Source organism: Rhinolophus hipposideros (genome assembly GCF_964194185.1).
Source record: "Rhinolophus hipposideros genome assembly, chromosome: 26".
In the NCBI taxonomy this organism is placed as follows: Eukaryota; Metazoa; Chordata; class Mammalia; order Chiroptera; family Rhinolophidae; genus Rhinolophus; species Rhinolophus hipposideros.
In genome coordinates, this window is record NC_138072.1 from 8454050 (window position 1) to 8474710 (window position 20661).

General features: G+C 39.0%; 1 protein-coding gene across 12 annotated transcripts in view; it reads right to left on the reverse strand.

Moving 5' to 3' along the window:
- Positions 1-20661, reverse strand: part of ESRRG (estrogen related receptor gamma) — a 532991-nt gene that overhangs the window by 118236 nt on the left and 394094 nt on the right. For all 12 annotated transcript variants that reach the window (XM_081039347.1, XM_081039350.1, XM_081039345.1 and 9 more), the window contains one exon: positions 7336-7452. In XM_081039347.1, coding sequence (XP_080895473.1) covers positions 7336-7452 — 117 coding nt within the window. The remainder of the gene's footprint in view (positions 1-7335; positions 7453-20661) is intronic.

Sequence of the window (20661 nt, forward strand, 5' to 3'; positions counted from 1 at the left end):
AAGTCACGTTTGACTTCTGCCATGACAAGAGGTACTCAAAGTGGTTACCATCAGCGTCCAGACACTTCTGATGATGGCGAACTACTGCTTGAGCCACATTGACCAAAGTTTCCGCTTGTTTACATTCTTTCGGCACCTCTGGTATGTGTACACACACACACACACACACACACACAGTGGCCTCTCTAAACTTAAAGGTAGAAATAGGAAGTATACCTTATGGATAGTGACGAGACAGCTCAGAATCAATGGGGCCTCTGGACAAAAAATCCTCTAAGGTAGAAGAGGACTTACTACCATCACTGGACGTCCCCCATTTCTTCCACCCAAAGATTTCTAAGCCTTATGTTAACACTATTAATCCCTGAGGCAAAGCAAAAGGGGAGGGCCTTCCATTCTAGAGAGACTGACATTCCATGATGGATGTAAGATGATGTGCCAGACGATTTGAGCAAGGCATAGGTGACATGACCTTTCTCAAATATGGGAGATCCATCAAGGAATGAAAATAAGAGATCCTTTGAGACCCTCGTAGCTTTTAGGTTAACTTCTTTCCCAGGGACCTACCCAGAGACAACACTAACTCAGCTTGACCAAAATGAATAGACCCAAATGTATTGCTCTATGCAGGGTCATAAACCTTGCCATCCTGAGCTCCATAGCTCCTGAGACACGATGTCTCTACAGTTCACAATGAGCCCAATACTCCAGCCTGCTCAGTTATCCTACAGAGACCTTTCCTCAACTGTCCCCACCATTATCTGTATCCTCAGTGGCCTCATCAAACCGCAGGTGAGACATTTGGTTTCCTGAAATCAGAATCCTAAGCAAAGTCCCATCTTTACGAATGTCACTCACACATATACCTTAGACACACACCCTCCATTACACCCATAAACTCTGCTCCTTCCTGACTGCACCAGGGGTCTCCCATTTCCTCCACCCTCCAATGAATATTCTGGGCCAACGCTGGCTTGCTGTGCTGAGACTGGGCACACGACCCAAGACTGGAGCAGGTCAGACCCCTTGTTGGGCCCAGGCTGTGACATAGCTTGATAGAGATGCAGGATGGGCCTGGGAAGATGACATGGCCAACATTAAATCCCACTCCCACTTTATCTGCAACAGGTCAATGGGTAAGCCAGTAAAATGTTCGGAACTTTGGGTTCCTCATCTGATTAATGAGACTCTAGCACCCAGGGTCCCACTTTCCTCTACTGGGTTAGATTTTAAGTGAATGAAACCTGAATATCCTGTGCCCTTTCTACATTGAATGGCCATTTACACCAAATGCCAGTTCCCGTTTATCCTCAAGAGGAACGCTCACAATTCTCCCATCCATTTAATTGCTTAGCTGGAATCTGCATGCTTGTAGTTTTCAGACTTTTAAAGAGCACAGGGGAATACTGAGCCTCTCTGTAGTAGAAGCTTACTTTCAAGGTGTCAAATCGAATGTGTGTATCAATAACACACATAACTATGTTATTTATTTCATTTGTTTCAATGAATCACTTTCCCCCAGAGGACATATTTAGAAGGTATTTAAAACTATATAAATTCACTCTTCTCTCCTACTTACATCAGCATTTTTCTTTAAAAAATGTCACAACAAAATTTCCAATAAATCTGACTGGTAGTAATTTCGTAATCTCTGATGAGATTTCAGATGTCCCTAGAAATGAAACTCTACTGACTACTCTTCAATAGACTGACAAGAAATGGTAGGGATTGTGAGGAAATATAGAGAAAAAGTTTCTCAAACACAGGCAAAAATGCCTAATTCAGAATTCAGTTCCTAAGTATTTAAATATCTATTCATTGTTCTACTGTTCCTTCAACTATCACTTCTATTAACTTTGACAAAAATAACACGCTTCCTGTGTTTTTCTAGAAAGATGAAAGAATTATTTAGTTAAGACAACATTTACAAAACAGCACAATTCACTAGCCATGTTTATCAAATAATAGTTGCATTGTACTTCCAACCTCACAGATATTAACACCATCCTCATCATAATTTTAAGTATTTTCATGTCATATACTGGTGTACTATTTCTCTAGAAATAATATGGTTTTTAATAAAACTTATACTAGAATAGAAGGGGTGAGAAAGAATCCAGGCTAATTGCTCCCCTGCACATATGGATATGGAAACAGAGTTGAATGACTGGAGTTGCCCCAAATCACAAGCTAGTTAGGGAGGGGAAATCAGAATTAAAAGCTAAAGCACAGTATTTTGCCAGACACCTGGGGGAAAGCTCAGTTAATATTTAGTGAGCTGCACTCAAACTTATTTCCAGCCTCTGATTTTTTTCCACTATGCTATAGCAAAATTTCCTCAATAAAACTTAATGTATCTATGGGGCTAAAAGAATTCTTATAGTTTTTTTCCTGCGCATTTTAAAAGGTGTGTGATTTATCCATTTTCTTTGGTAGACAAAGGAATGAATTCTCCTTTCTGAATGTGGACCGGTAATTAAAAGCATTCTTCACCTGTAAAGTCCGTGGTAAAAACTTCTGCTTGGGTTGAAGTCCCTTTTTCCCTTTTTATATTATTGTCTCTTTGCTTCACTTCACATAAGATCAGATATTAAGGACTACATTTCCTCATGAAATTCCTGAGAAAGGTTTCACTTAGTGATGTGAAAACTTTTCTATGAAAAGTTTGGGGAAGACACCTCAGGTCATTGATACTGCCAAAGGATAACCAATTTTGCAAGAATTTCTGTTAGCCCAGCAGGTCAATATGCTACATGGTATCTTCTAGCTTGCGGTGCTACTCATTAATCCCATGCCAGGCCCTGTGTCTGTATTAGCGCTGTTGGTTTTCACCAAAACCTCACAACAGAAGTTCTATCACCTGTCCCATATTTATAAACAAACAGGCTGAGTCTTGGAGATTACACAACTTGCCTCAGGACCAGGAAATGGTAGAACCTGGGCTTACCTCTAGGTCCACCTGACCCTAAAACTTCACCTGTCCTCTCTCTAGCAATGTTGATCTGGCCCTTATGCTAAGCCACGTGAGCATGTAACCTATGGCATCTTATTGGATATTCACAACACGTGATTTGCAAATACCATTACTGCAACCACCATTTTATAGATGATGAAACTGAAGGTTAGGAAGATTAAGTCACCATTTTTTTTTCTTTTTTTAAGGCGTAGTTACACACTTTTTTGGCATGAAATGACTAAACTGGTCCTCCACACTTGGGCATATGGGCTGGGCTGGCTGGGGAAAGGCGTGGTGAGCAGAAATGTGGGGTCTTATTCTCATCTGCAAGAGTCAAAGAAAAATACTTGAGCTGCCAGGGTGAAGCCCATCAGAGCAATAAACAGCAAAAAGCCCTTCCATCCTTTGATCAGTGAATTCTATACCTACATAAAGATTGCTTTCATAAAATGTCTCTGTTTGCCATTGACAGAGAGAAAACTGAACAAGTATGTCTTGTAGTAGCCTTTAAATAACTAAAGACAGAGATCAAAATAAAAATAAATCCTGACCAGATTTATAGGTGTACCTTGATTAGGTTTTGTTGTGTCTCCCTTCAAATAAGCAATACCTACAAAAATGAAAGGGGAATGTTGAGACCAGATATGTGGTAATAAATGGGTTTTCTGTGACATATAGTATGGTAGAATGCCGAAAAAATAATGCTGGACCATCATCCATGAAGATCACCAGTGCCCCCCCCAAAAAGGGGAGGGGGATTTCTCAGGATGCAGAATGGTACAACCACTTGGATTTGAACAAACTATCATTTTTTTTAAGTGTGCTTCTTGAAGTGGTATTATATTGTGGTCTTGTTTTTTCTCTCCACACAACTGTTTCATTGCTTCGACCGGTAACAATCTCTGGATTCGAAACCTCTAACGTTAAAATCAAAGATCGTTCATTCAGACATAATTCTGGTGTGGGCTAATGAGAAGGCATATCTGATAAGAATTTAATCATGCACAATGTGAGTTATGTAACTGTTTACCCACTAAGCCATCACTGTCCTTTTGCACCCCACGTCATTAGTAGAAATGGCAGTCAATAAAACTAAGGCGTGCGATTTTTAAGAATAACAGTCTCATTTTTCTATCAAGCCCTCTCTTAATAAAAACTTCTTCATTTCCCTCAGGAAGCGCTTTATCTAAGACGCCTATGTGGCCAGTTGAATAACAATACCTGTTAAAGGAAAGAGGGGTCCCATCAAAGCTGTTGAAATCTGATTTCATTGCAGATTCTAGAACTAATGTTTTTTGTTTAAATAGATTTTGTCTGTCAATTTCCAGACCTGCTGTGCCATCAGCCTGTATGGACTGCTGTGGTCAACACAGGGGTTATAGTAGCAAATTTTATTATGGACTGGTAATTGAATTGAACAGGTTTACATTTGAATAGATTTACTACATCATGATCTCTGACATACTGCATGGGACTAAAATCCCTTTCCATCCATAAAGATACATTTAAGACGGTATCATTCTCTCCAGGCTGAGGAGGCAAGTCTCGAGCCAAGGAGATGGCCGAACGTAATTGTGCATTTATATGCAGGGTGTAATGCTATATTTCACGGCACTTTTTTTAAATACAAAAGAAAAAGACTATTCTATATTTTTCTCATAACCATTCCATCCATTCTCTTTGGAAGGAGGGGGTTTAGAGAACTGATATTTTCCCACCCAAGTAGGTATAAGGGGTAAAGGAAAATAAATTATTATATGAGTATATCAGCCACAGCAGCAATTCCCTTGAAAACAGGCCCTCGAAGGACTTGATAAAAGCAACTGGAGAGGTGTGAATTATAGATAAGCACTGTCCCATTTACTTTCACCAACAATGCTTAATTAAACACAGTTCACACCTCATCAGTCGCTCCGTCCACCTTTCAACATTGCTCCTGCTTGAAAACCACAATGGTGAAAATTATTTAGGGGAAAACATTTTTTTCCCTATGTCCTCCTTAAACCTGGAGGGGCAAACAGTTGAGTAAACTACAGTAGTGAAGTCAAATTGATCAAAAAAATTCTGTCTATCTGGAAATGGAGACATAGTCCAATGTATTCCAGTTTTTCAAAATAAAATCCAAATCTAAGACACATCAATTCAAAGTGGTAATTAATATATTACTGTTTATAACATTGTTGAAAAACTTGGTTTGCTTTTGGAAAATAATGATTCCTGACTCCCAACTCGTAAGCCTTTTTAAATGAGCATCAATTTATTTTGAGTCTGAATTGCTCAATTAAGTGGCAATATAAAGACCAAGAATTAACTGTCAATCATGCATCATTATATAGTGAAATGTGTTTTGTTTGTTACTCTGCTATAGGGCTTAAGGGAATTACGAAGATAATGTCTTTCATCGCAAAAAAGTAAGCTATCACCATCCTGCTAACTAAAACTCTGTCATGTGGGCGGGGTTGTTATTGTGGAGTTTCTATTTGCATGCGTTCCTTTGCAAAACTGTCCTTTTGGCGTTTTCACATAAGCTCTCTCTACAAGAGCACCCATATCTGTCTTTTTCACTGCTGCCTCACTGGGTCTAATAGCACCTAGCACATGGGAGAAGCTTAATAAATATTTAGCTAATGGATATAAACTATGTTAACTGTGAAAAATCCTAACAGGACCAAAGGCTACATGGGGGTTGGGGGGGAAGTACACATTCCCCATCCTAATTTGTATTCAGCAGTGTAACATTGTCACCAATCTTTATCTGTACACCATTGGAGTAAAGAACACCTTCTACTGTTCTTTCTCCTTCCTTTCTCTACCTATATCATGTAAGTTATTAAAATATATATTTTTATAAAAAATTTATGTTATTTGGCTACAATATATCTTGGCTATCTTTTCTGAAGGCTTTCATTATAAAGTTATACACTTGTTTTTTAACAGCTTTTTTTCAAGTTGAAGATGAGAAACATTTAAGCATCTTTGTTCCTAGTCAAGGGAAGAGTTAGTTCTCAGTAGACAAGAGACAGAAATCCAGCATGAAGTCCATGGACCCAAATATCATCTGGTCCACTCATCTTCCTATAACATTGTTCACAGAAAAAATCTTGGAACAAGAACAAACAAGGAAATAAAATAAGACTGGTAACGCCACACCTAATTGAAGCTCTCGTTCAGTCTTGGGGAACAAACTCGGATCCATTTGGATATAGAAGTTAAAAAAAAAATAGTCATCTCCAGTAACTACACAAGATACAACTCACAGGGCAAACCCTAGGAACAAGGAATATTCTATGACTTAATAGAAGCTAATCAATTTAAACATTTAATTTATCCAATTTTCTTTCAGGCTTCAATGATCACATTTTCATTTTATCAATTTTTAGAATTATCACATTTATTTTAAACTCTGGCAAATTTTCTGAAGAAAAGGAAAAAGTAAAATTTAAATGCAGTACGTGAATTGCACATCTATGAAAGCACACACGTACAAAGATATGTTAAAAACAAACAAACTAACAAAATCTAGGGTTCCCAAAAAATGAACAATTTCTCTCTCTCTCTAAGCTAAAATGTTAGTTTCACTAGACGTGCTGAGATACACAAATATTTCAGGGCTTTTGATACGGATGAAACAACTGAATGAATTCCATAACCTGACTATTTGGGTTCAGTTCCCAGCGACGAGTATGTGACTTTTTAGACAATATGTTTAACACAGAATACATGTTCGTGGTTAATATTTTGTGTTTGTTGCTGTCATTCCCAACTGAAATCAACAATCTTAGTCTCATTCTTCCAACCTCTTTATAATAGAAAATAAGCCCAAAAGATAAGATTAGAAACAAAAGAATGCTTTAAATCTAAGATTAACAAAAAGAAAATGGTACCTATAAGAAGTGATAGATATGTTAAGTAGCTACATGTAGCAATTATTTTACAAAATATATGTATATCAAAACATTAACTCATGCATGTTAAATATATACTTTGTCAATCCTGCTCAATAAAGATGGGGGGGCGGATATTTCTCTGTGAACTTAATGAGACAAAATGCAAAACAACAGAAACAGGAGGCGCCTGGTTGTCCATCCTCCACCTTCCGGAAATTATACAGGTGAAAAGAACCAGAACTGCCTAAACACACCTGGTGGGTTTAGCTGCACATCAAACATATCCTACCTTGTGCCTTCCTGTGGGTGTCAGGAAGTTAGCCAAGGGAGTACCAGCAAGTTCAGTCGTAAAGAAGGAGCATTCTGCCATCAGATTCAGGGCATTTACTGGGACCCCATCCTTTCCTGGTCTGTCTGACACATTTGGAACTCCCTGTGCACCCGTCCCCCATCCCCAACCTGAAACACAGGGCTATGAGCAAGGGGCCTTACCTTCCTTCAGCATGCCCACTTTTAAACACTTCATGAAACGGCAAGCCTGGCAGGATTTACGTCTGCGCTTTGTGATTTCACATTCGTTCGTGGCAGGACAGCTATATTCTATGTTACCTATAACACAGAGGTGGAAAAAAAGAAGCCGTTAGATGTGCAAGACCCAGGAAATATTAGCATCTCAAAGGCAATGCCGACTCTGTGATTCCGAACCCCTCTCCCCAAAAGTCACATGGAACTCATGAGAATGTCACAAGTGTCCCGAAGCTGGATACTCTGCTACAACCACTGAAGAAAATGCATTGAACGAGAAGATAACTAGTGACACTCTACAAAAGATTCCATCTAAAATGAGCCTTTACATTATGCTAAGTGAAATCAGTCAGATGGAAAAAGACAAATACCATATGATCTCACTTATATGTGTTATGTAAAGAACTGAATACATGAGCAAAGTCAAAGGAAATAGTCCCGGAGACACAGAGGAAAAACTGATGGTTGCCAGAAGGGAGGAGGGTGGGGATGAGGGAGAAAGGGAAGGGATTAGACAGCATAAATTGGTCACCACAATGTTGCCACAAGGATACGAAAGACAGTTTGGGGAATATAATCAATCATGTTGTAAAGATTTAGTAGGGTGTCAGATGGGCACATGTCTTATTAGGGACACCTCTTCATGGATGGGGAAGATGCCTGACCACTGCCCTGTACACCTGGAGCTGAAGCTGAATGATACTGTATGTCAACTAAAATTTTATATATATATATATATATATATATATATATATATATATATATATATATATATGTATATATATATATGTATGTGTATATATACATATATACATATATATATAGTCATGGGATAATGGGATATGGAGAGTAGCATAAGGAATAGAGTCAATGGAATTGTAATAGATACATATGATGGCAGAGGGGCAACAGATTGGGGGATGGGAGTTATCACTTTGTGAGGGATAAAATGTTTAACTATTGCCTTGTTTTGTACACCTGAAACTAATAAAAAATAAAATATAAACAAACAAACAAATAAAATAAGCCTTTAAAACACGATGCTTAGAACACCCAGGCAATGTCTTTCAGCACCTGAGGATCCAAGAGAAATTTTGAAGCGGACAATTTCCAGAAAAACACAAACATCCAAACTGTATTCTTGTGTCATGAAGCCTGGATTTCTTCTGGTTCCTGAGGCTAGGATGCCTCACGCTTATTGTCTTTCTGACACTGAAATGCCTAATCTTCACCATGAAAATGATTGTTGAGCTAAGGTGGGACCTTGCAGAAAGCTCCTAAAGGGCAGTGACTGAAATTCCATGGTTTTTGGCTGCAACACTAACCACCGTCTTACAAAACAATCGTATGCTTGGTAAACGCTTCTTATTGGTGAATGGTCGTCACCAGCACCATCGTCACCATCACCATCAGGTTTATTACACCACTTGCACAACGCGTTCAGAACACTCAAGTTCCAAGGAAGTGTTTTAAATAACAATAAACTGATGTGAAAATTATATTTTTGATTTTAGAGGTTACATCCCTTAAGGTAGTAACCTACACATTTGAAATGATAGGGAGAGAGAAGATCCAAACTATAACTTGATTTTTTTTTCCCCCCAATTAGTGGCAATGACAGCATGTGGGATGTGCCCTGGGCCTGCCTACAGCTTTGTAAAGAAGCTGCCTTTAAAATAAAGCCTCTCTCCCCATCAGCTCTGTCACATAGTGCTTGAAGGTCTTCTGTTACTCCCTAACCCTTTCCCCTTGTGATTAAGTGCATTAGTATCTTAATGAAAATGCATTCTGTTTATTGCCCTCCTGGGAAGGGGGAGGTCATCACACCAAATGCATAAATTGTCATCAGAGATGGTCCGAGCATAATTGCAATTTTGCTGCTGTATGTTTGCAATAGTCAGGGTCCGTCTTACTCCCCTGAAACATGCACAGATTCCAGTAATTAGCATAGAGTCTGCCTGGGACCACGGCATTGATGAAATATTTCAGAGTTAATCACACTTTGTAAACACTGATTTGTATTGACTACCTTTCTCCAGACTGATGTCTCCTCAGTAAATATCACATTAGTGGGTTGCAGGATTGTACCGATTCAACTCCTCAGCAACTGCTAATTCAACAGGAAGTAATACCTAACCACTTACAGCTACTGAAAGTTGGTTAACTATGCATGACTTGAAAAAAAAAAAAAAGGCTGTCCATTATAACTGAAGATAAGCCTATCAAAATTGTTTGACTGAATTAGCATTCTAATTCACAGCGTTTATAATAATAAAAGCAACTACTTTGCAACGTAAGAGGTGAAATAATAAGAATAATATTAACTGCATCAACAAAAGCACACACCATCACCATCCTCAGAGATAGTACTGAAGCTATATTCATAGAAAACCGAGGAAAAGGCAAAGGAACCAGACTGGCTGGGTCATGTCTGAGAATAAAAGGATTTAGAATATGAACTTTAGATAAATCATTTTTCACTGCAGAGTTTCTTTAACTATCACTGAAATTTTATTTTGCATCGAGAGAGTGTTGCTAGTAATTTCCTAGGGGTTAATTAGTATTCTACTACCAGATCCTTCCATCTACATGGCTCTCCCTAGACTTATTTAAAAAGCAACCCAGGTCTCTGCTTTCTTGGAAAGAGCTGAACAATGACGAGCGAGGATAAAAAATTAAAAAAAATAAAATAAATGTTTTCCAAATAGCATTTCTTCCCTTTTGTGTACCTGAAAAGTCAGTATGGCTTCTTCACTTTCCAATAGCAAAGCATGAGCACCAGTCCGACACTTTGAACCCAGTGCTGGAAACTTCCACTGAAATGCCCCACCATTCCCCACCCCCAAATAATCATCTTTCCTTTCAAATTAGTTGCTCTTCCTCTTTGAAAATTAAATCCTCATCCTTCACAATAGCATACTTTCGACAGGAACCTAAACCAAGCGTATGTGAGCCCACACCTAGCCTATTGCAGTTCTCTCCTCGCTGGGTATTTTGCCTCTGTTCTGCCCCCCTCTAATCCATGCTGAATAACACAATTATATTTCTCTTCCTATAACTGCTTTGATCATTCATCACCCTAATTTTAAAAGAAAATCAATATATTCCTATGGCCTCCTGAATTAAATCAGGAATATTAGACTAGCTAACAAAGTCCCCCCAATCCAATTCTCATCTACTTCTCCAGCGATATTACAATTATTACCTTATATGAACTTTCTGATGGAGCCAATTCAATTTATTCATTTTCACTGTGTCCTTCAGACTTCCCTTTGAGAATGATCTATCTTTGCCCCCCCCCCTTCTTCTTAAAATTACTTCCAAGTCTCAATGTTCAACTCAAATTCCAGTCAAATCTTTCATGAAAATGTCTCAGCCCATCCTAGCAGAAAATGACTTCTTGGTTCTCATATCTTTCCAGGTATTCTCATCAGATCCAGACATGCCATATTTTGGTGTATCTATTTATTCCCATGCATATTACCCAGTAGATGATCAGCTCCTAGAGGCAAGAACCATTTCTTAGGCAGTATAGAAATCTTCCAGGCAAAAAATAGCACGTAAGCAAAATAATACTCTTAGAATAACTTCGTATTTTCTTGATATCCCAAGGTCACTTCCATGCACATCACTTATGGTGCTGTAATGTAGTAACGTCCACAAGGTCGAGTGAGCTGGATGTCCCATTAGGAAGCAATACGAAGCACACTCGGAAAACCATTCCACAAATCAGAAAAAGTAGAAGAAAATCTAGTTAATCTTTCAAAACCTTGAAAAGGAGCTTTAACAAAAATGGAGATGCATAGCAAAACAGGGAGAGATTATCAAGAGGAAACCAAAAAAACCCATAAAATACAAGGGCTTCTGGGGAATAAAATGTGAAAAGGAAAACAAACCAAAAAAAAAAAAAATGGTAAGAGGCTTTACAGGAAATAAAAATGCACCTTGATATGAATAGAATAAAAATAAAAGGAAAAATGAAAACACAGATAGATGGCACCAAATGAGTTAATTTTTATCTAATTATAATACCTGTTATTTCCAAAATAGGTGCTCTCAGAATTATAGCCACAATGGATACTATATTTAGGAGTGATTCAGGAATAGTAGCTAAATCTATGAATGACTCTATAAAGATTTCTAACTTTCTTCAAAAACCAGAATTGTCAAATAGCCACATGTGACTTTTAGATTGCATACAGAGAACTATTCTAGTTTCCTGCCTAGCTGTTACATGCCATCATTCTTCAATGACAAAGAGAAATGTAAAGGCAGGAAAATTTGTAATAATGCCTTAAAATGAATTATTGAAAGAGGAACTCTGTCTTATTCATCGTGAATCCTCAATGCTCATCAATGAGTCTGGAAATCTGTATCATGTGCTGGGTTGGGATAAGAGGGATGTTCCTGCACTTGAGGATTTTACCATCTTACGGAAGAGACAAGACACGTAAACAAATAGGAGTGCAACTTAGTATTTGGTGTGAAGGCTCTGGGTTCAGAACTAGCACGTTCACACACATGCATTTCCACAAAGGCAGAGATTATGCTCAGGAAAGTGAGTGAATTCTTCACACGGGGACAAACGCTTGAACTGTGCTGTGAAAAAAAATGAGTAAATCACCACACTGGGGTACAAGCATTCTTCCCAAAGCTGCAGGAAAAATAACATTTTCATAAGAATTTCACTGTGAATGGATGGATCATTTAGTGGTCCTGAGTGTTTTCATAAATGATATATTTTCAGCTTCAGTGCAGAGAAATCATTCATGATGAAATCAGGTATCCTTCGGCCAAATGCCCTGATTCAATAAACTTGTCTTGGCATATATGGATGGTAACCTTGATTTCACTAAGTAACACTGGTGTGTATCTTGAAAAACTAATCAACATCATGTGAAAGAACTTATTTGCTGCAGGAAAACCTTCTCATTTCCAAGCCCTCCCATTGAGTCACTTAGTTCATTGTTGTGGTTGTACACAGTCTTTGATCCACATTAGCGTCTAGAGAGATTCTGCCCTTGAAATACCTTCCCTGGTGCTTTTGCTACTCCATAAAGAAACCATTTTATCCTAAAAATGTGGTGCCCCAAGCACCTGGGTAACAATGTCACATCTATTTTGGTAATGGCTCAACGACGTTACTCCCAGCAGACCTTATGATCTCTATGGGGCACTTGTTTTCTTCGATTCATGAAAGTGGAAACTAGACGAAAATATTTCCAATAGCAACTGTGAGTACCTGGAATGTTAACACTGGACCGTCATTGAGGATGACACAGAAGTTATTGTTCAAAGCCTAGGATTCTCATTTCAGACACAGGGCTTTCTTGGATTATAGCTTGCTATTTTCTGGGACACATTTGTTAGATGGCACCAGAGACTGAATTGGGCAGCAACTGATGACAGGAAGGGAATTTTCCCAGTTTTGTCAATAGCTGGGGGAGTGAGCTCTGCGGCATAGGGACCCAAATCAACACAGAAGCGCTGGGTTTTTTAACCAAGCTGACAAGAAAGAGAAAGCAATTTCTAATATCTCCTGGCGGCTTTTTACAAAGTCCTGGGCTCTGATTCCTTATTTCAGAGCCTTTTGCACAATTAGTTTGCAGGCAATATAATTTTCTCACTTACTGCTTAATAGAATCTTGCAGCTAGCTGGCAGATAGAATAACAGGGTGTATATGAAACTCCAGTCTGGAGTGCCAGTGGATAATTTGTATATGCCTTTCAGTCACTTAATGGACTTTTACAGTTTGGCAGTGAAAGGGCTGAATGATGTAAATTAGCATGGCATCTCAAAATAAAAATATATGTCAAATCTTTACTCCCAACTCACATCAATCACACACAGTAATGATGCATTTGGCTTTATGTAGTTCCTGAGAGGTGCCCTCTCTTTCATACACACAGACATCACAATTATAAAGCCCATTTGAAAGCATCTGCATATTTCCCCCAATTGTTTTAATTTTATTAACAGAACCAAATGGCTTGAGACGACCCACAGGGCACTCCAAGTGGGGTTTATCCAATTGTTTTCCAACATTAAGTGATTTAAAAATAATGGGATTTGCCTCGGCACAGAATTACAGAGCATTAAAAATAGGCAGGCAATAACCTGTAGTATTTTGGTTTTAAATGCCCAAAAAACAAAAGAAAGAAACAAAACCCTCGAAAGTAAGCAGTAAAGGTTTTTCCATAAAGATATAACTTCCCTTTCTTTTCTTTCTTGTTTTTAATGCTTCTTTGTTTCTAGCTACTCTCTGCTCACCCCACCTGAATTAAAAAACAAACAAACAATACTATCTTACTATCTGTAGTTGGGAGTATATAATATGGAATAATAATTGATTACATCTCTACAACAAAAAAAAGTCATAATTCCACCAATGAGCATTTAAGCTGAGTGCTACTTTTTAATCAAAGAATACACCCAAAGCTAGACTTCAAAACAAGTTACTCTGAGACGCTATACAGGTTCCCAAAGGATTGTTTCAAACACTTTATGAAACTTCTTTTAAAACTTCCACTGAAGTCACTTTACAAACTACAAAGGGGGGTGAGAGGGAAGAGTCACATTACATTTCATTCATCTTGACCCAGAGCATTTGGCTGCCCCCTGATCACAAGACGCCAGGCCAAACGATGTTCGTCCATTATTCAACTTTAAATCTATCTAAAAATTTCAAACATCTACAGATTGCTAAAGATATTTCAAGACTCTGCCTCCAGCTCTAAGAGGATGCCCAAAATATGACAAAGTATGATAGTGCCAGACTGGTAAAGGGACCCCAAGCCACCCCTGGTGCTTAGGTGGTAGCCTGTTGAGGCTAGAGGAGAGGAGCACCCCATCAGGTTAACAGTTGCATTCTCCTCTTCTCAGAGCAATTGCATAACCAGGGTGATGCCAGAGTCTCTCAGGCCCCTCTCACCCTAAAAAATGAGGTGGGAGACAGGCATGTATAGAAAAGATCTTTTGATACTTGGTCCTTTAAGGTTCTACGTGATTCAATTCTCGTAATCACAAATGTAGTATATAAGAGCCATAACAGTATGTTGGCAGAAATTGGGGCATTTGCACAGTGATGCTCAAGTTTGGCTCTCAAATGGGACTAGATGATGCTTTGCCTTTATGGGAAAAAAAGACCAGAAAGAAACCCACACGCAGGCAGGTTTATAAACCCTGAACGATGTGTAGTGACTGGAGACCAAGACCATACACTCTGGTTTCATCCTCCAGTGAGCCATGTGGGGAGGGCCACTGAGCCTACAATGGGAACCGTCATCGACAGTCTCCCTATGACATACGAGGTCTGACAATTAAGTTCTGACAATTAAGTTCGCGAACTTGTTGCAATGATGCTGCTAACCTTTTCTTGATATCAGAGGGATTATTCATTAGGAATTTGTGCTAACTGGACAAACAGCTAACCAAGTTTACTATGTGGAAGTGCTGAAAAGGCTGCGTGAAACCATTAGACGAAAACGACCTAAACTTTTCTCCAACAACTCATGGCTCTTGCCTCACGACAATGCACCAGCTCACACGCCACTGTCTGTGAGGGAGTTTTTAGCCAGTAAACAAATAACTGCATTGGAACACCCTCCCTACTCACCTGATCTGGCCCCCAGTGACTTCTTTCTTTACCTGAAGATAAAGGAAATATTGAAAGAAAGATGACATTCAGGACATCATGGGTAATACGACAACAGCTCTGATGGCCATTCCAGAAAAACAGTTCTAAAATTGCTTTGAAGGGTGGACTAGGCACTGGGGTTGGTGCATAGCTTCCCAGGGGGAGTAATTTGAAGGTGACCGTAGTGATATTCAGCAATGAGGGAGGGAGCACTTTTTCTAGGATGAGTTCGCGAGCTTAATTGTCTGACCTCGCATCTATGATGTTAAATTTCCCTTTTGCAGTGAATAAAAAAATGTTTCAGCAGGCAAACAATGCTGTACAATGACATGAAATTATTTAGCTTTTTTTCCTCCAGTTTAAACAAAGCATATCCTCAGTTTCCCCCAAATTTGTAAACATGGTTACTCCTTTATGGCTTTAATTCCACAACTATTAACACCAGGCACTGTGCAAGAGCACCTAAAAAAAAAAAAAAAAAAAAAAGGTGGAAACATTTATTGTGTTCCCGCCATCTGCCCATTCTTAGCACAGTGTCTTGCAAATGGTTCAGGAAACCATCTGAGGATGAATGAGTGAGGGGAGAAGAGGAGAGAAGAGGGAGGAAAGAAATGCTAGAGCTAGGTTCAAATTCCAGCTCTGCCATTGATTATTTCCTTTACCTTTATTACTCTCAGTCAGCTAAATTACAAAGGAGGAATCATATATGCTTTATACATTATAAGCATTACATGAAATGTGGGTATTAAAATAATATACAGTTGTGTTCGCCCTCCTGAGAATAAAGGGGAGAAATATTCTGAGATTCCATCGATTATTAAACACTTTCACTCTAAGACCTAACTCTGGAGTTTGGGAATCGTATAAAAACAACTTTCCTCAGATGTATGCAAGAGTGTGAAAATGGATATGCCATTCACCCCAAGAAGCTGACAAAGGATTCTGTCTTGCCAACAACTGCAGCTATATTTTACAGATACTAGGAGGAGAGGAAGAAGTAGCATAACTGAAGTCATTTTTAAAAGCACCAAATTGTCTAAGAAGTGAATTTCTGAGACATCAAACTACATCTCCTCATGCACATTCCCTGTCATTCCCCTAGAGCTCATAAACTGCCTATCACTGAGTGCAATCGGATTATAATTGAGAGTAAAGCATTTGCAAAGCTCTTCAAAATCTCACCTCAGCCTTATCTCTTGCCACAGTTTCAGGTCAATTTCTACCCCTATCCCAGGCCCACTCCCTGATCTGACTTCCACACTGAATTACTCCACCTTCCTAGAAAGCAGCACTGTCTTTCCTTCTGGCCTCAAGTGCTTCTTTTATCATTCCTTCAATGACGCTTTCCCAGGGTGCACAAGGCTGACTGATTCAGGGGTCCTTATAAGTATAACTAGTTCATCTCACACTGATCTTTACGTGACTCCTTCTCTTATCACTTAACATGCTTTATCCAATGTGTCTATCAAATAGTTTGCCCTCAGTCACAACTGTATAGTCCCTGAGAGCAGCGACTCTCTCCCCTTGGAGTCTCCTGTGTCCAACAGAATGTCTTGTCCAATCAGTGACACATGGGAAGTACTCATCATCTGTCCACTTGATTTTTAGTGATACTCTTCATCATCCCCTCATTTTCATGCTTAGCCCCAAATTATTCAGTAAAAAAACTAAGCATAGTCAATTATACAGAATAATTGACTGTTATTAGTCTGCTATGATAGCAACCCAAAAATATAGCATTTGGCATAAAGCTACACAGATTTATAGGATATTAGGCTTCGAAGAGATCCTATGTTCCGGTTGGTTCAGCCCCCTCATTGTATGTGGACCATAGATAGGTGAATATGTACTGACTCACCTAGCACCACCTGACCATCTTTACAAGGATATGGGCTAGTTAATTGCAGGAAAAAGACTAAAACTCAACTATTTTATTTAATGCACCCATTAAAACGTACCTATCAATGCCTCTAATAAACACTAAGAGTGTCAGGAACTCTTCTATGTGCTTTACAGACACCAACACCCATTCTGCAGATGAGAGAATGAAGGCACAGAGAAAAGAGGTAACATAACATAGTGTTCCAGAGTTAACAAGGGTCAGAGCCAAGATTGGAACCCAGGTCCTCTGCACCCACAGCCTGTGCTCTGAACTATGAGGCCTGACTCTAATCTTTCAAAAGTACTGAACTGCGTGTTGTTTGGGATAGAAATGAAAAGTGAAATTCCTTTCTTCTCGGAGGGTGCTTTGTGTAGCTGTTGTTTTTGGTGCGGGCTGGAAAAGGGGTGTTGACGCCCAGCAGCGGTGGAACAAGGGTGGTTCTTGGCATTGTCTTTTGCTGTTGTCAGACTTCCGGTGCAAGGGCAGCTGTGGGGGAGGATAGGGTTGCTTTCCAGAGAATGGAATCTCTCCACACCTCCAAAAGAAATCCCTCAACTTATCTCTGCCCCACTATGGTGTGTGTCCAGTTTAATTCCACAGAAACCAAACAGACCTTGTCACCAAAGCAACGGGTGTCATTGTAAACAATACGCTTTAAAGATTCCAAAATAATCTATTGTTCATGACAGGGAGGGGAAAAAACAAACAAAACAACAACAACACTAATCCATAATCAGGAGGGTGTGTTCTGAAATGCATTTCAAAAAGAACATGTAGAATAAAAATACACTTGTGGGTGAAAATGTAAACGTAGAAGATAAATCTCTTTCATCAACATTATGCAGAAATGAAGTGTGTTTAGCTTTGTTTTCAAGCTCTCATAGTGCGGGGATCCTGTGACAGCCGTTTTTAAAAAAACAAAACTCAGAGAGGACCCCTGCCACAAGAAAGGCGTTATATCTGAGCTAACCATAACCCCCAAATTTGCTGAGCTGAACATCCATCAACTTTTAAAGGTTCTCTTTCTGCGTATAAATTTTGAGAAACCTGATATGAGCCTGCTGCCTATCTCTCTTTAAAACACGACTTTAAAAAAAAAAAAGGTTTATTAACAAAATACTCTTGCTGAAAGAAAAAAATGCGAAATAAGTTCCCTGCAGCCACGATTGTTGGATAGAAAAACTTTCAATGTGTGTGTTTTGCAGTGGCAGTTACTCGATGGTCCAGTACGTCCAAGTGACAAGCGTTGGAGGCATTTGGATCTTACCGTATGTTGACAGAAGCAAATGACTCAAATAGGAATTTGACTTCACACCAATCTTCAGATTGTCCTTGTACCTTAAACAAGTAAAAAAAAAAAAAAAAACCACATCCTTTCCTAATCCTGTCCCTAAGTGCTTCAGTTCTTAAATGCCGTCAAGGTGCCCAGAACTTTGCCAGCAAAGAGAGATGAATATTAGACTCTAACTTTATGGTCAAGTTCGTGTATTCAACAAGTATCTCTCTGCTTCTTCCAAAGTAGGTGAGGATTTGGGGAAATCCTGCTTGATACAAGCGATGGTAATTGACCTGTATTTAAACTGTTGGAGGCAGTATACCCAGGATTACAAACTAAGATGCTGGAGCCAAAGTGGGTTCAAATCCTGGTTCTACCATTTTCCATATGAGTCAGGGGACAATTTTAAATTTGAAGTTATTCAAATTTACTCTTGGGTCATGTCGATACTTTAGGAGGTTGTCGTAAAAATCAAATGAGAACGTGTATTTAAGGGACCGAGACCTGCCGCGTTAATACTGATCCTCAAAAATAATTTCAGGAAATACTCAGGGAAGGGATTGGGGACACAAGAGAAGAGCTAAGAGGGACTTGAGAAGTGCCCAGATGCTGGTTCTCAGCATAGATGTAGAAATGCCGTGCAGAGAATTTCTTCTGGCCTGGTGCTTGTTAAGTCAAAAGGCTGGTAAGTATAGTAGGCCTGTTAAATCAACAGACACATTAGAGAAGCATAAGCAAACATTCAAAAAGAGTAATTACTAATTACTCCAAGGATTGGGGAACTCAGACAGGGCCACCAGCTGGATTTAGAGCAAAAGAAAGCCTAGACGAGAACAATGAATGCTCTTGACAGGTAGTACTTCTGCTGGAAGTTTCCTCTTGAAATATAACCGGTGTACCTAAATTATCTGCTATCATAGGGAGGCAGAAAAACACCTGGCATCACCTCAGGGAGGAAGAGTATAGAGGAAAACTTAGCAGGGGAGAGTGGGGAGTTGGGGGGCGTTGGGGGGCTTCTGATTTGACGATAGTCCAGCAGAGGTAGGGTAGGGCTGCCTCCTCCAATGAATACCTGTATAACTCTCAGTCTCCACATAACAGCAGAAGTTGACAAGCCCAAAGGCCCACAGAGTAAACATTTCAGCTTTTCAGGTCATACTCAGCTCTCTGCGGAAGCGCAAAGGCCACCACAGACAAGAAAGGGTGTGGCTCTACTCCAATAAAATGTTCTTTAGCAAAATCAATTTGGCCCCTGAGCCTTGATTTTACTGATCTCTGGTCTAAAACACATGGACGAAAGGGAGCAATGTTCAAAAATACAAACTATTTTCCATTATTTCCTTTCCTGCTCACAGCTCTGTAAAGGTACAAGTTAGGTACAGATATTTAAAAAAAGAAAAAGAAAAAAAGTCTTAGTAAATTGATAAAATCCGAGAAAAACAAATGGATGAGTGAGTGGGGGAGCTTTAGATTGAAAATATCTACAAAATTTGAAAACTGTCCTCTATACCAAATATAGTCTAAAGATTCTGGGGCACAGAGAGAGTATTCTGGAAGCATATAAAAATACGGTTGTTTCATTAAGCTTTTTAAAACTAAAATGAAACAAGGTTTAATCCTAAGAATATAACATTTTCCTTTAAAAGTACAGATCCATTCCAATATCACTTTTCTTCTTCTGGCTAGTATTCATCAAAAGGAAAAAATAAAATCAATTCTGAGTTGCCCTCTTTTGTAGTCACAAAGTTTAAGGAAGTGGACCATCACCCTAATATCAAACCGGGAGGAGAATTGAGCCTTTTTCCTCCTAGATTCCAAACTTAAAGAGTCCAGGAAGTGTGATCAGGGGTCGGTGTAGAAGTACAATTTTCAGACCAATCTAAACTAATAACTAAAAATCCAGTGGCTAGATGAGTTTTAGCAGATAAAATCCAGGGAACAGAGACAGAAAACTCATAGGGTGGTGCTGAAGAGTTGAACTCCCAAACTTCATATTTAGGGGCATTTCTGAATATGGTTTATAAAAAAGTCAAATATTTTTAAGACTTACTTTTAACTGCCTCCTCTTGAAAAATCTTTACTGTCATCTAATCATAACTTTGGTCATATTCTTGTTTCCCCATGATTACTTTATTTTAACAACTTAATAAAAAAATGTTGCCCATGGACTAAAATCTCTCACGAAAAAGTCATTCTAACATTACTCATTGTTGCTTTTAAAATACACAAGGCAGGATGAGGAGGGGGTAAGCGCACAGGCGTTGGGTTCAGACTGTCTGAGACTCAGCGTAAGGTAACTAGTTCTCTGTGCCTCAAGTTTCACATCGACAAATAATCTCATAAAAGTGGTATCTATTTTATTGGAGCCATAGAAGAATTAAAGGAGATAATTAACGTAAAGCACTTAGAAAAATGTGTGGCACGTTCTAAAAATGAATATATTCATTATTATTATAAGTTAAGAAATTCTCCATCCTTTACTGATATGGTACAAAGGC